Source organism: Ictalurus furcatus, chromosome 10 (assembly GCF_023375685.1).
Source record: "Ictalurus furcatus strain D&B chromosome 10, Billie_1.0, whole genome shotgun sequence".
Classification (NCBI taxonomy): domain Eukaryota; kingdom Metazoa; phylum Chordata; class Actinopteri; order Siluriformes; family Ictaluridae; genus Ictalurus; species Ictalurus furcatus.
The window spans coordinates 24,161,215-24,176,861 of NC_071264.1; the positions used below are offsets into that span (position 1 = coordinate 24,161,215).

Genomic DNA, 15,647 nt, shown 5'->3' on the forward strand with positions numbered 1-15,647 from the left:
GTGTTTGGTGTGGAGATTAACACAGTACTTCTATGCGCAGACAAATCTGAGAAACTGTACGGATCTTCTCTCTCTCACTCTCACATATACACACACGCACACAATCCATCTTCAGGCTTGTTTATTTCTTTCGTCCGTTGCTGTTTTTTGTGCTGACCTGGAGGATCAGAGGAAAAAATAAGATTTAGTTAACTTTATCTCCGTGTGCCTATGAAGAGTTTGGGGGGGGGGGGATTGGGGCAGTAGCAAATTAACCTATGAGCTTCACTACTGGAAAAAGCCCTTACTAAATAAAAAAGAAATGGACAAACCCACTTCCTGACTTTGCACTTTTTTCTGCTTGTGTTAGGAAATTTTGCCATCACACACTTATAGCTGAGACGAGAAAGTGTGTAGATAGAAAGGCTTTCTTTCCTTTCCTTTTCACCCAACCTTAAATCCTACAACACCCCCCCCCCAAAAAAAAAATATCAATTGTCTTGTCATACAATCGTTTTCTTGTCTTTTGCTACGTGCCTTTATATTTCCGTGTTGTGCGTCATCCAGCTAGTTTTATAGTCTCTTTTTCGCTCTTTCAGTCTTGCTCGTTCTTCAATTATTCACTTCACACTTGAGCAGAGAGGCTGTCTCCAATCGATATCCTGACTGCCTTTAGAAACATTGGAGCGAGGGAAGACCCCTGAAAAGTAGCTTCTGTCACACCGCTCTCTTCTTAAAAATGGCGGTTCACAGATGTGCTTTTGTCTGAAGATCAGAGTTGAGCTGTATTCGGAGGATAAACAAGCACCTGAGTTTTATGATGTTTATTACACCCTGTCAAACCTTACAATTCAGCCCTGTGATTCATTCGTTATAATGGGAATGATACGGCTGCGGCTCTCCAGCGAGCCAAATCCCTTTACTGTGTGCGCGCGTGTGTGCGCGTGTGTGTGTGTGTGTGTGTGTTAAACTGGTGTATTATAGAGCTATGCTTACCAGGAACTTGCCAAAGACATCTGCACTTCATAGGAGAGCATCAGACAGGATTAATAAGGCTAAACATGGCCCATTTGAAGGAACAAACACATGCCCACACATCCAGAATTAGAGTATCCCTCGTGCTTTTCTGTTCGGTTTGCCTGAATTATAGGGATGTGATGTGGCACTGGTAAAATCGTTATACAGTAATATGAAAATCTGGAATAGTTGTTAAAAATAATGCTGTACCCGTGAAAATTACGTCACATAATATTTGTATTTTTACTATTTTTGTCCAGTTTTCTCGTAAGACGTTGACCACTTACACATACTTCTCCTGAGATACATGAAGCCTCATTTTCTCATAACTGCTGCTCATACAACCGGAGGTGCACTGGATAGTGTTGCAGTCTCGCATCTCTCAAGGTTTCCTGGTTCAATCCTGAGTTCGATTCCTTCAATCACATTTTTTCAGTGCATCCATGTTTGTTTGCTCTGGGTCCTCTGGTTTCCTCCCACCTACCAAAAAAGCATGCAGGTTGATGGATTGCATTCTGTACAGGATTTTGTTGAGTTTTCTTTTTGTGATTGTTGCGGCCAAAATGCTTGATTTTACTGCAGCTTTTTTCAAAAATAGTGATGCAACTTGGAGATTTGTCCCTCTTTTTTTTGTGGAAAACTACTTGAATTTGTGAAATTGCATTTGCACAAAATTGTTTTGCATTGTCTTTCGCAGTGATGTTTGTTGGTAAATCCAACCTTTTAGCTGTACTCACGCGTGACGCACGTGAATCGAATGTGTGTTGTGATGTCACATGATGCGGCTCAAATCTGCGGAAAATCTACTGTAGCTGTGAAAAATTGCAAGCTCTGAAAAATATTGTAGAGTTTGCTTCATTTTGCGTTAATTCCTGCAATCGCACGATCCTGGAGGGACTGGTGGATTTGTATCACTAAATTTCCCCTTTGAGTAAATATCAATGGCACTAGTTCTGAATGAAGAAGACCGCTAACTGCCTTATAGTTCTTTACCTGAGCTAGCAGGTGAATAGCTAGTGTCACTCCCATCAAATGGGGGTGGAAGCCATCTAAGGAAGCCATCTTTCCTACCCAGGCTTAAAGCTCAATTTGGAATCCCAGCCACAGATAGTTGTCGCATCATAGGAATTCACACTCATGATCTTCCAATGAAATGGTGAAACCTTGGATAGATTGCCACTTGGAAGCCTGAAGAATGATTTTTGCTAGGTCGAGTGAGCAATAGTGAGAGGCACCAAGCACCCCCAGTCCATCAATATACTCCTTACTGGTATTCCACTAAAACCAGAAATCCATCAATGAATGGAAAAGTTGTGTAGAGCTCTACCTCTGCCTTATTTTCTTTTAACCTATATTCCAGCAAATCCCACCTCCTGCGCTAGAATTGGCTAGTGGTTCTTACAACCAGTCTGCCGACTGGACAATTGAGAACAAAGATCGGGGAAAAGGAAAGGAACTATCCGGGAGGAGATTGACCCAAGTCAGGTAGGAGAAAAGCAACACTTCTTTGACGCTTCTCAAGTTCCAATGATAATTTGATGGACTTTGCAAATGTCCAATCATTGGGCTGTGGTGTAAGACAGGGCAGTGTAAGACACTGAAAGGAAAGCACTATTTGCCTTCTTCCTGGTTCACAGAACAATTGGTTAATGTCACTGTGGTTGACAGTGACAGCATATTCTCCCTCCCAACCAGAGAGCACGTCCTCTCTTGCTCTCCTGGCCATGGATAGCTGTGGCATTGTCAGGATTCAAACCTCGGAGTTCTGTTCAACAGGACAATCACTTTTGTGTTGTACCACTCCGGAGACTTACTTTTGGACTTGGGAGCTTAAATTTATACTTTGTTTTTACTCCACCACTCTTTATGATGCTGCTTCCGTCTTCCATTCACTTAACAACTCTGTCTTGCTTTTTCAGTTAAACAGTCTGGATTTTGCAGCCTGATAGAGGAACCTTTGCCCACTGACCCGAGTGTAGAGAAGTCGCTCGGGACATCCCTGACCACAGCAGGTTTAACAGGTGACACCTCACTCTCCATGAGGCAGAGCATGGTTTAGAGCAGTGGTCACCAACCCTCTTCTTTGAGATCTATCCTCTTGTAGGTTTCATCTCCAACCAAAATCTAACACACTGTTTTAGTTGAACAAGAGCTTCTTAAGGCAATGATTATATGGTCAGGTGGGCACGATTATGGTTGGAGCTAAAGTCTTCAGGAAGGTAGATCTCCAGGAACAGGGCTAGTGACCGCTGGTTTAGAGCATGAATAGGGACTGGCGGTGGAAACCACTACTTTAGACTTCCTACCCCAGAGGCCGAACTCCCGTTCAGTTAATTACACGCCTCTACTTGGACAGAACGCCAAACTGTCACGCACCTCCATTTTTATTCCCCCTTCATGCCGAACTCTCCTCTTCCATCTGTTCTGTTGTCCCTTTTTTGTTGAACCTCCCGTTCTGGCCCTTGCTGGGCTTGTTTGGTTGTCTCAGCAATAGCCGAGTGGTGTGTTGACGGCCTTGCAGTTTTGTAGCAGAGGATCAGCGTAGGAACTTTTTCTAATTGGCGGTTTTAGTTGCTCTGGTTGCTGAGTTCAGGGCTTTTCTCCCCTCGGCGCGACCCCAATCTTCCTCCCCGGCCTCTAAGCTCCCACAAATGTGTTGAGGATGCAGTTTTGGCCGGGCTCTTTTCCTCCAACCCCCCTCCAGCACACACACACGCACACACACACACACACACACACACACACACACACACACACACAAATATAATATTAATATATATATAATGTACATGTATGTATGTATGTATGTATGTATGTATGTATGTATGTATATGTGTGTATATATAATATATGTGTGTGTGTGTATGTATATGTACACACACACACATGCTCTCTCTCTCCCTCCTCACACTGGTTCTTATGTGCTCTATCTCTCACTCTCTCTGTACAGCTCCTGGCTTTAACTTTTCTTTTGTCTTCATCCTTTTGTTCCTCTCGGTCTCTTCGTGTGCTTCTCTAGACCTGTTTTTTGTTCAGTGGCACATTTCTTTCTTTCTTGCTCTCTCATGCTCAGCGCTTTCTGTCCCTCATCCCCTTCAAGTGTAAGTGTAAGTGTGTGTGTGTGTGTGTGTGTGTGTGTGTGTGTGTGTGTGACTTAACTCTAGAGAAGTCAGCGGTGTGAGGGCTGATGGAGAAGAATTTAGCGTACGCCTGCAAAAAGCCACTATGACCACCTCAGCAGACTTCTTCATCTTCATCTTTCTCACAAATTATGGTGCCGTCTCCTTCCAACATGCGTGCACACACACACACACACACACACACATCACTAATAATATATGCTGCATAACTACATATGTGTGTATACTACACTTATTTATATGTAACTTAATAAAGAATTCCAGAAATGAATAAAATATTGTTGTTTACTGCAGTTGTCTTAATCTTAATTTTTAAAATAATTTTTTCTAAATGTATTTATTCCATTTCGATATGTCTATCTTGAGTTCATACTGTATGTAGGCATTTAAATTTATAACCCTGACAAAAGGCTATTTTCTGTTGATTTAAAACAGCAACATGAACAATAAAGCTACTTGTTTCTATATTGTCCGAACAATTGTGCAAAATCATGACTTCAGTATTAATTCCAGCCGTTATCATGAACTTATCCACGGAATAAAATAAAACACACACTCTTACAGGAGTGTAAGTCCTTTATCGGAGGTAATGAGGTGTGTTGGTGCAGCAGGAAGACGTCCGTTTCTTGTCGGTGACCTCTCCTCACAGAGGAATATTAAACAGAATCGCTGTAAGTGGTGTGTGTGTGTGTGTGTGTGTGTGTGTGTGTGTGTAGGTGGTCGGATGAAAGCAAGGAGTTATGATGTTGCCCTTCTGTCCTTTTTGTGTGATCTCTCTCATGCATTTTCAAAGTCAATTCCCACTATATATTCCTCTCTCTGTGTGTGTGTGTGTGTGTGTGTGTGTGTGTGTGTGTGTGTGTCTGTGTGTACACGTGTGTTATCCTACAGTTCTGCCTCTTTATTATGTCCTCTTTCAGTCTTTCACTGAAGATGCCACTCTGATCTGGCACAGAACAGCTGCTCGAACGTAGCCACCAATTGCTGCATGCTGCACTATTTAGTCCACATGGGTTGAAATTGAAATTTAGGCTAGACGCTGCCCGCTGTGTGCACCATATGGACATGTCCCTTTTTTTATTTTTTCCCCTCGTTCGTCTACACATGTTGTCCTAAATCATCCTAACCTTTTTGGTGTTCTCAATGGACTCGCGAGTGTGTGAGGTAGTGCTGTGTATGAGGTTTTGTGTGTGTGTGTGTATGTGTATGTGTGTGGCAGGCTGGTGCATGGTACAGGGGGGTGGGTCTTTGGCTGGCGGCACTAACAGAGCAGGGGCTGATGGGGGATGGGGGTCGGGCACTAGGGAAATAAGACGAGGCCTGATAAAGATGAAGCCCCTCCCCCTCAGGTTGGTGTGTGTTAATCTGGTCTATTGTGTAGTGATGCTTTTGCTCAAAAACAGTGTAGTGGAAGAATGCAAGAGGGAAACTGTCTTTATGTGTGTTTGCTGGCTGCTCTGGTACTGCAATCTGATTAGGTTTGGGTTATTTATACTCTGTGCCGCTTAAATCTGTTGCACACACACACTATGATAAATGCAGTTTTTGGCATTTTTCGGTTGCATTACAAACTGATTCAGCAATTGAAAAATATTACATAATTACTTACAGTCCATCTTCAGATATATACGTAATTATGTAACACAAGCCTGTTTTTGGAATTATAGCTCAGCATTTTGGTCTGTACATTAACCTGCTGATGTGAACATGTCTTATACACACTCGCTGTCCACTTTATTAGATACACCTGCTCATTCATGCCATTATTCAGCCACCGAAAGTGGACAGTTGAAGATGTGTACCAACAAAATGTCCAGTCTTCTGATCTTCAGCTGTCCAGTTTCTGTTGTAGCCTCAGAGATGCTTTTCTGCTTGATATGGCTGTAAAGAAAGGTTATTTGACTTACCATGGCCTTACTATGACCTATGAACCAGTCTGGCCATTCTCGTCTGACCTCTCTTATCAACAAGGCGTTTCCGCCCACATTACTGTCTCTAACTGAATGTTTTTGGGTTTTTTTTGTTTGTTTTTTTTGTGAACGCAGAAATTACCACAAAATCAAGGAAACACCACAATATTCGCAGTAGCTTGAGAATTTTTCTAAATTACCTCAGATTTTCCACAGATTTTGGCCTTGATGAACCATGTGACATCATCACAACGCGCATTCAGCTAAAACCCCCTTAGATTCTTGTTTGTTGATTCTGAGTAGAGCTAGAAGGTTTCATTTACCAACAGACATCACCGTGAAAGACCGTGCAAAACAATTTCGCCAGTTCAAGTAGTTTTCTGCAACAAAAAAAGCATAAAATATAAGCAAATTGCATCGTAAATTCAGAAAAAAAGCTGCAGAAGAATCGAGCACTTTTGGCTGCAACAATCACAAAAAACTCTGTGAAATCCTGTGTGGACTCTTTATATTTACTGTTGTGCATGAAAATTCTAGGAGATCAGCAGTTTCTGAAATCCTCAAACCAGCAAACATGCCATGGTCAAAGTCACTGAGATCATATTTTTCCCCCCATTCTGATGTTTGATGTGAACATGAACTGAAGCTCCTGATCTGTATCTGCATTATTGTATGTATTGCACTGCTGCCATATGATTGGCTGATTGAATACGTGCATGAAAGGGATACATTAAAAGTGCTATACAGATAAGAATTGAATTGAAAGAATGATCAGGTGTTCCTATTAAAGTGTGTATGATTTTTAATAGACTTTAATAGATTTTCTGTAAAAATGGGCAGAGATTCTACAGGTTAACCAAACAAAAGGGCAAGTACGTTTGTTTTTGGGGTTTTTTGTGGGTTTTTTTGGCCATCTGTTAAACGTAATAAAAGGGATCTGTTTTGCCGTGCTGTGTCGCTGTTTGTTGCTTTTGCCTGTCCTCTCTGTTCCCAAGGCTGAGACGGAGACAGACAGGTTAATCAGTCTAATCCTGAGCCTGCGGCCCAGCGTGCTGCTCCATACGGAGGGATTTTAGCCGGCCTGCGCAGGATAAAACGCGCACTTGTCTATCTCTCTTGCTCACGCTCTTGCATAGGACCTTCTGGGATTAGTAGGTTCTCATTACTCGGAGCCGTATTTGTGCCCCAGTGATCCGGTGCTGGAAATGGGTGTAGTTGGTGGCAGGACTTATTCAGACTCTTCTTGCGAGCTTTTGCGAGGAAATGACTCCCTCCAACACACACACACACACACACACACACACACACACACACACACACACACACACACACACACACACACAGGCCTTTAATCTCTTAATATGCACTGGGTGTGTTTACTACTGAGACGAAGGTCAACGGCGTCTGACTTCGCTCGTGTCCTCCCATTGAATGACAGCTTTAAATAAATGAAAAGCCCTCTTTGAAAGCCCTTTCGTGTGAAATGCAAATCCTGGGCTTTTAAATCTGATGTTGAGAAACCTGTACTTCGGAGAGATGAGAAAAGTAGGCTTGCTTACTTACTTACTTAAAGAATACGTCTGTCTTTAATAGCATAAGTATATACACTCACTGTCTACTTTAATACGAACACCTGTACGCCTGGACATTCCTGCAACGATCCAATCAGTCAGTCATATGGCAGCAGTGCAGTGCATAAAATCATTCAGATACAGGTCAGGAGCTTCAGTTCATGTTCCCATCAAGCATTAGAATAAGGGGGAAAAATGTGATCTCGGTGACTGTGACCGTGGCATGGTTGAACTTGGTTGAACTTCAGAACTTGACGATCTCCTGGGATTTTCACACACAGCATACTGTAAGCTGTCGTTTTCTCTCATCCCATAGCAAGTAAAAATCATTGTGTTCCTGATTTCTGAAACGAAAAGTTATCTGTTCATGGTAATGAATCAAGCTAGTAAAAATAGTTCTACCGTCAACCAGATCGCACCTCGACTGGCGTGTGTGGCATGTGTGATTCAGACCAATTAGGAGCGTGATGTAGTTGCAGTGTCGAACATGCGTGCTAAAGGCAAACTTTTGTTTTTAGGATTTTTTTTCCCCCTGCGGTTGTTGAAACTGTTTGCCTGCCAGACCGGCTCATTATTCAGTTATTACAATGAAACTAATTGGATAGGATTGCTACAAGGATGAAGAAACGAAGTCTGCCATCAATCATCCTTTCATCATTCAAGAGTTTTAATTAGCATGGATTCTCATACGAATTAGTACGCAGTACATTCGTTAAAGTATTAGGGTGTAGTCTGCGATTTGAGACGCAGCTCGGGTCATAGGGTCACATCTTCTGTTTGCTCTGGGGTTTGTTTGATTCGCGTGGCTGTTAGTAATGCTGCGCTCTGATGTTTGAGGGCGTGGTGCCGGCTGAGGGATGTGAAGGAATGTGCAGAATCATCCTCGCTCGATCCCATGATGGCAGCTGGAACAATGGCTGCTCTTCATGGGAACACCCCGGTGCTGCAGGGGTGTCATCCCTGTGCCCACCTCAATGAAGCCCATTGTAAAGATGTGAGTGTGTGTCTGTGTGTGGACTGAACTTGGTTACATTTTACATGTTGCTTTCCCTTTCTTTGTTTCCTGTAATAGGTGCCCGTTTCCCCTAATTCAATTTAAAAAAAAAAAAAAAGGAGAACTAAGATGCCGGTTTGGGGTTTTTTAAGCTGTCACTTTAATGAAAAATGGCTGAGCAGCTATAAGTGTTCATTCAGCTGTCGCAGCTGAGCTGGATTATATTGAGCAGTAGCCATGTGTATACCAAATGAAAAAGGCTGTCCTAAAGTGAATACTTTTTAAACAGATAAAACTATTTAAAATTAGAATTCTGTTTCTAAAACATTACGTTGAAAGGAAAACACATTTTCTGAAGATAGCTCCATTTTTGTTTGTTATGATTTAACATTGGTTTGTGAAATATTACAATTAAAAGCCCTTCCTGTTACTCCTTACAAACGAGTGAGCGTAGTCTAATTAGTCTATTACTGTCTGGTAATCCCCTGGCCTGCTGCCCATTCCACCACTTCCTCCTGTACCATTTGGCTCCTCCCCCGGTTGGGTGTTCACCAGCCTATCAGCGACGAGCAGAACGCTCATCAAAAAAGGTGTTCTTGAACTTGAGTGAAGGTTTCCAACCACTAGAGCCACACAGGAAGTTGGAGACAGGAAGCTGGCGGTTACATGCTGCCACTTTCACTGTTCCAGGTTTCTTTTTAGAGAAAGGTAACTAGTTCATGGTACACGTGCTAGGAGGAACTGAGAATACTTTAGTGTGCAGTTTATTTTGAAATCATATCAGTTGCAGCTAAATATAAAATCTAGTTTATTTGGGGTGGGGGGTGGGGTGAGTTTGTAAAGTCGGTACTGTATGATTTGTAGAACTGGTGGGTTAAAGACGTTTTTAAACGTATCTGTTTCCTGTCTCACAGATCTGTGTGGTTTACAAGCGGCTCTCGTGGCATGACGACCACTAACAAGGGAAACAAAGCCTTGAAGGTGTGTCACATATTCTTCTGTACTGTTTTCAAATCTCCCCTTCACCATTTTCTACATCATCCCTCACTTTCTCCCTTTGTGTTCCAGGTGAAGCGGGAACCAGGCGAGAATGGCACAAGCCTCACAGACGACGAGCTGGTGTCTATGTCGGTGCGCGAGCTCAACCAGCACCTGCGCGGCCTCTCCAAGGAGGAGATCGTACAGCTGAAGCAGCGACGGCGCACGCTAAAGAACCGTGGCTATGCCGCCAGCTGCCGAGTCAAGCGTGTCACTCAGAAGGAGGAGCTCGAGCGCCAGAAGGCCGAGCTCCAGCAGGAGGTAGAGAAGCTCGCTTCGGAGAACGCCAGCATGAAGGTCGAGCTCGATGCCCTGCGCTCCAAATATGAGGCACTGCAGAGCTTCGCCAGGACTGTGGCTCGTGCTCCTGCGGTGCCCATCGCCAACACGCCTGTTCCTGTCTCCGCCCGCGGGTCTCTGGCCTCCGTCATTGGGCCGCTTGTACCGGGGAAGGTGGGCGCCACCAGCGTCATCACGATAGTCAAGTCCAAAACAGATGCTAGGTCTTAGTACAGGCCAGTGAGGAGAGAGAGAAAGGAGGAGGGGTGAGTGAGAGAGAAGAGAGAAAGGGGCTTGGTCAGTGCATCACGATTTAGGCACGGGACAGATTCAGTAAGAGGTCAAATTGGTGCAAATTGTTCCAGATTTCTTTGAGATGGAGCCTGACATGGAGGACTGGTGTCCTCAACACACCCTCCTACTTCCACTTGAATTGGTCAGTACAGTATCTTTCTGTAGACACACTTCCAAACCAAAATCACCATCAAGGACAGTTAGGACGACTGGGCTTCCAGAAAAATGAGAATTTGAAAAAGAAGCAGCAAAACTGTTTGTTTAGTCCCTCATGACTGCAATGAGTGCTGGATTTATAGTCTTTATATTTTACTGTGTTTTTTTTTGTATGATATTGTTGGACTTTAGGGCCCAAGTGTATTTTTTTTTTTTTTTTTCTTCTGATTTGTATGCACTATTTGAAATTCATTGTGTTGCTGTTTTGTACTTCCATTCTTTTCTTGTGTCAGAGAACTCGGTCACAAAGCAGACGTACACTTTGTACACTTTCAGTCTCCACCTTGTGCTTATAAACACAAGGACGTGGAATAAAGACGAGGCTGTTTTTTATTTTTTACAAGAAATCCTATAAAGCCGGGTTAGTTAGGAAAGAGAGCTTGTCCAGGACCCACATGTCTGACGTATTGTGGAGTATTAGTGTTCTTCCTGTGTTTATACTGACCCTGCACTGGCGTATCTCCTACTCTGAGATGCTTCCAGTACTGAACACGCTCTACTCTTCACGCTTTTGCGTCCCTTTACCGTTGCCTAATGTCGTGCACTGACCAGCCACTGCTGAAAAGTGAGATGAGACGAGAGGAGAATGAGAGGATATGATATTCGTATGGTAGCTATCAGGATATCTGAGACCAGTTTATGTGATTGGGTAGTCCTTTTTTTCATAAGAAATTTTTAAACAAAGGATTTGTTTCTTTTATAACAGAAGCTTATTGGCAAGGCAATAAGATCTTTATGTTGTGGAATGTCAAACTGCTGATTTAGTTTCATTTGTGGAGCTCATGAAATTTTGTCGTGTTTTTATGCTGGCAAAACTATATTTTCTCTATATATATCTTTGTTGATTACAAAGTGTTAGCCTTTTATTATTATTATTATTATTATTATTATTATTATTATTATTATTAGTGTGTCTTATGCTTCCCAATAACTCCAGAGAGACTCATTCTCTTCTTATTTTGTCCACTTTACCAAATAGACAAAATCAGAAAAAGATTGCTCTTAAATAAAAAATAAATAAATAAAAAAGACATTTGAAAAGGGGACTATCCGGTTGCATAAACCGGAAATCTCTCACAAGCTTTACCATAAAATCTGTCGCTGTGACGTTGCGTAACGTATTATAAGATTCTTTGTCTATATGGTGGAGTCTTGAATTTTATATTTAAAAAAATCACACATAGAGTATCTTGCATTATTTATAAAACATTTAAAAAAAAAAAAAAAGAATTATAAAGTTGTTTGATATCTCTCTTTTTTGCAATTGTACCAAAAGTGGCTTAACTATTGAAGTTGATAGCTTTTTCTAGTGACTAGGCGCGTAAAACTGTGGACTAGCGCGTGTGGTGTGATGTGTAAGTGATAAGGTGATGGTACTGTTCACTGTTTTTGGATGTGATGCTCTTTTGTTATTATTATTTTTTTTTTGCCCAAACCCAGGTGATGGACACACGTTACCCACAATCCTTCAGTTTTTTTTCCTCCTCCCTGGTGCAGCTGATTTGACACACAGCCTGTACTGAGTTCAAACGTCAGAGGTCTTTTTATGAAAATTTTTATAAACTGGTTTAGACTGTGTTTTTGATGGTTGGCTTATCCTGTCAGGAACAGCAGCGAGTGTTCGGCTTGTCTGCAGTGTGTGAAAGCGGTCCCGGGCGGCTTAAAGTGTAGCAGCAGTGTCGAGTGCTTTTGCACTTGAATGCCGAAGGGACCGGACACGGTTTCCTTGACATCAGCAACACTGGTTCTTTGTGCCCCATTTAGTAACAACTATTCTTACTCTTTGTATTCGTTATAAAGTAAAGCGAGTTAAGGAAGAAGACAAATTCTCAGGAAAGTGGATCTACAGTGAGGGTTTGTGGGATGCGTGTTAAAGATCCTGTGGTCTTATCACCTCTGTTTGAGAGTCCTTTTTTAGTGACGTGTGATTTTTTTTATATTTTGGTGTAAACTGTTTCTATGGTAGATTCTATTTAATGTATTCTGTTTTCATTTTTTGTCATTTTGTTTTGAAATGCCAGGGAAGTGACACTGCACTGATTTTCAACGAGCAAAACGAAACGGACGAAGCAATGTGCTCTCTCTCTCTCTCTCTCTCTCTCTCTCTCTCTCTCTCTCTCTCTCTCTCTCTCTCTCTCTCTCGTGTTTTTAAAAAAAGTTATTTTGGAAGCCTCTTTTTTTTTGTTTAATGTTGAGCTGTAGGTTGAGGGAGCACTAGTAAAAATGTAAGAAATACAAATGTAAACCATATAATGAAGGGTCATACCTTTCACATTATGCTGAGAAGATATTCTACAAGCACTGTATGCAGTAACGGTACTGAATTTTATTTGGGGTTTTTTTCTATTCATATTCCTCCAAGTTTCCTTTTCATAACAAATGTTAGTAGGTTCAATGCAAAAAAAACAAAACAACAAAAAACGCTCAATTAGGCCTTAAAAACTTTACACCAGCCAAAATAGTTTCATTCTTTATTTAGTTTTTCCAGCCCTGACTATGTGCATCATGGTACACTGTCTCTAGAGATCAGGGTCGGGGTCCTGAACTCCATCAGGACCTGATTCATCTCAGAAAGGGCTTGATTTTCAGCACATGAATTGAATCCGGGTTGTGTTCGTAAGCCTGAGCAGTGTTGAGGCTCTCCAGAGTTTTATCAACCCTGGTTTAAGCAGAGCTGAGTGACAATCCGCAGATACAGACAGCATGTGAGTGCTCCGATCTTTAAAGCTAATATCAGTAGCCTGCATCTTTAAAAAAAAGAAGAATAATTTTACACATCCACTGAGCAATGCCGCCATGATCCTGATATTAAATGGGTCTATTCAGTGTAAGACGAAATGAGCAAGTGTCATGTATAAGAATCTGTTACTAAATGCACTGACTGTAGTTTAAATCCACAGAAATACTTGTTGGATGTTTGACTGCATCATATCATGTTATCAAAGTGTCGATGTTTGAATTTTTTCACCTCAGTCCACTTCAGGTTTGCTGTTAATGATGATGGGGCTTTAACCATAATGAGCTCATCTTAATCTGGACTTATCTGGCATTTAGGTCTGAAGAAATATTGTAGGTCTATTCATCCTTTTTTTCTTTCAAATTAGAAATCTGTGTAAATGAAGAAAACGAACTTCCTCTGACTGGTTAATCTGTGAATTTGTTCTGTAATGGAGTCTTTGGTCAATTTTTGGCGTTGCTTTTGTAACCAGTGGTGGCGTTTCTCCTATCAGCTGTGGCAGTTCTGTACGACGTTTATGTGAGCGCTGCGTGTGCGTGTGTGTGTGTGTGTGTGTGTGTGTGTGTGTGTGTGTGTGTGTGTGTGTGTTTTTTAAGGGTTAAACTAATGCTACTAGCTTACTAGCGAAAACAATGCCGTGCTCCTCATGGAAGTGCTTGTACTCCAGGTAGCGCCACTGCCTAATACTTTTTAGACTCGCACTCCTCCTCTTCCTGTCGTACGGCAGAGGAGGACGGGGTGGCTCGGCTCGTTGACGTACGTCATTGTCGTCGTCGTCGTCGTCGTCGTGGTGACTTGGTGTAGAAGTGAACATATGAATTATATGCAAATGTGGGCGGTAGGGAAGATAGGGTTTCTTTTTTTTCTTTCTTTTTTTTTTTAAAAAACCACAAACAGTGAGAGACTGTTTCCATTTTTCCATTTATGTGAATGCTACAGCTTGTCTAATTTTTCTCAAGGCGCTTTATTTGCATGTATAAATATCACATTCCTGCTGAAACATCCAGCTACCAGATGCCAAAACACAGACCGAGCTGCTCAAGCTGGTAGACCGTCTTTGCCAGCTGGTGGAAGGAAACTATTTCTGAATTCCTGCCACTAATGCTACATCGTAGACAAATTATTTTTTAACAAAATAAACAGTAAGGCAGGTAGAAAATCTCAAGTATCTATTGATCAACATAGACAAGTGATAAGGAAGACAGAAAATAACTTGCCATCTGGGAAAGAAGGTCTACAAGCTTGACCAGCTTGGTTTTAGGTTTTTGGAGGTGGTCAGTCAAAGCTGGATTCTTCTTCAGCAGAGATTGACGATTTAATCAACTAAGCTAATGCAACAATCAACATTAAACAATGCAACAATTAACATTTACCTCAAAACTGTTTCTGGAACATTCTCTGGTACAGTAATACGGCTTCTTTTGTGGTGGTTTTAAATAGAAAATACACTTACAATTCGTTTTTCCGCTTTCAAAAATAGTGCTACCTCCCAGGAGCCGAACACAGTGGATATTAAAAGCAAACTGAGACAATCCTGGGAACAGCTTCCAGAATTGGCTCAGACACTCGCTTGAGATGACCTTGCTGAGAACAATGTGTGTGTAACCACCAACTCGCACCCATTTGACCCCGAGCCACAACCGGCTCTTTTGTCAGATCAGTAGGAAGCAGCAGGCTGACTGAGAGCTCGCTCTGGTCTCAGGTGTCCGCTTCTGTTGCTGTGCAAAAATGCAACACTGTCCTACTTCTCCTCCTGCGGAGTGTAAGTGCAGTGCGTTAACTACGCCAAGTTACATTAATACATCGTACCCAATGACTTCTATTTGTTCTTGCCTGCTCTGTTGCGTTCCCAGTTGCTTTTCACTTTAGGCCTCTTGGGAGAAGCATTGAAAGGTTTAATTTCTTCTCAAAGACAAATGAGTCTCAAATTCTTCACGTCTCTCGTCCCTTGTTAAGGTTTAACCAAGAAACCCAGATTTCTCCCTGTATTTGACCGCCGTGGGCAGTTTAAATCATTAACCTCTTATCAAACTGCTATTGTAACTGTTAACATCGTTGCCATTGGTGTTTGGGACTTGCTTATCACGCCGCATGACTTCTCTGCCAGATTCATGACTCATAAATCAATAAAACGAGGATCCCCACATACTGTCGGACATTTTATACATTTGTATATTGATGGCACTCTTGTTGTGCTTCTTTCAGCTTTTGGTGCTTGTTGACTTGCTCACTCCTGTATGAAGCAAAAAGAAATGTATCATTTAATGCAAAATCAGTTTGTATGCAGCAATTCTGAGCATTTTTTTGGTCCCCTTTCAAAGACCATTTGTGTTTCTTTTTTTAGTTTGTTCTCATTTTTTCCTGATTGTCTCCCCTGTTCTCTCCATCACTCAAACTGCTATGTCCACATGACAGACCTCATCATTGGAGTGATGTATTTTGGGTTGTTGTTTTTCCCCCCCAAAAAGTACT

At 41.9% G+C, this 15,647-nt stretch overlaps 1 protein-coding gene across 5 annotated transcripts in view; it reads left to right on the forward strand.

The window, feature by feature from the left end:
* mafgb (v-maf avian musculoaponeurotic fibrosarcoma oncogene homolog Gb) overlaps positions 1-12,485 on the forward strand; it is a 19,885-nt gene extending 7,400 nt beyond the window's left edge. For 3 of the 5 annotated variants that reach the window (XM_053634325.1, XM_053634327.1, XM_053634324.1), the window contains exons 2-3: positions 9,526-9,592; positions 9,680-12,485. In XM_053634325.1, the coding sequence (XP_053490300.1) occupies positions 9,557-9,592; positions 9,680-10,159 (516 nt within the window). In that variant the 5' untranslated portion in view covers positions 9,526-9,556 and the 3' untranslated portion in view covers positions 10,160-12,485. Of the gene's footprint in view, positions 1-7,574; positions 9,320-9,525; positions 9,593-9,679 lie in introns of those variants that run through there. The other 2 variants (XM_053634326.1, XM_053634323.1) reach the window with 2 other exon arrangements.
* The last annotated feature ends 3,162 nt before the right edge of the window (positions 12,486-15,647 follow it).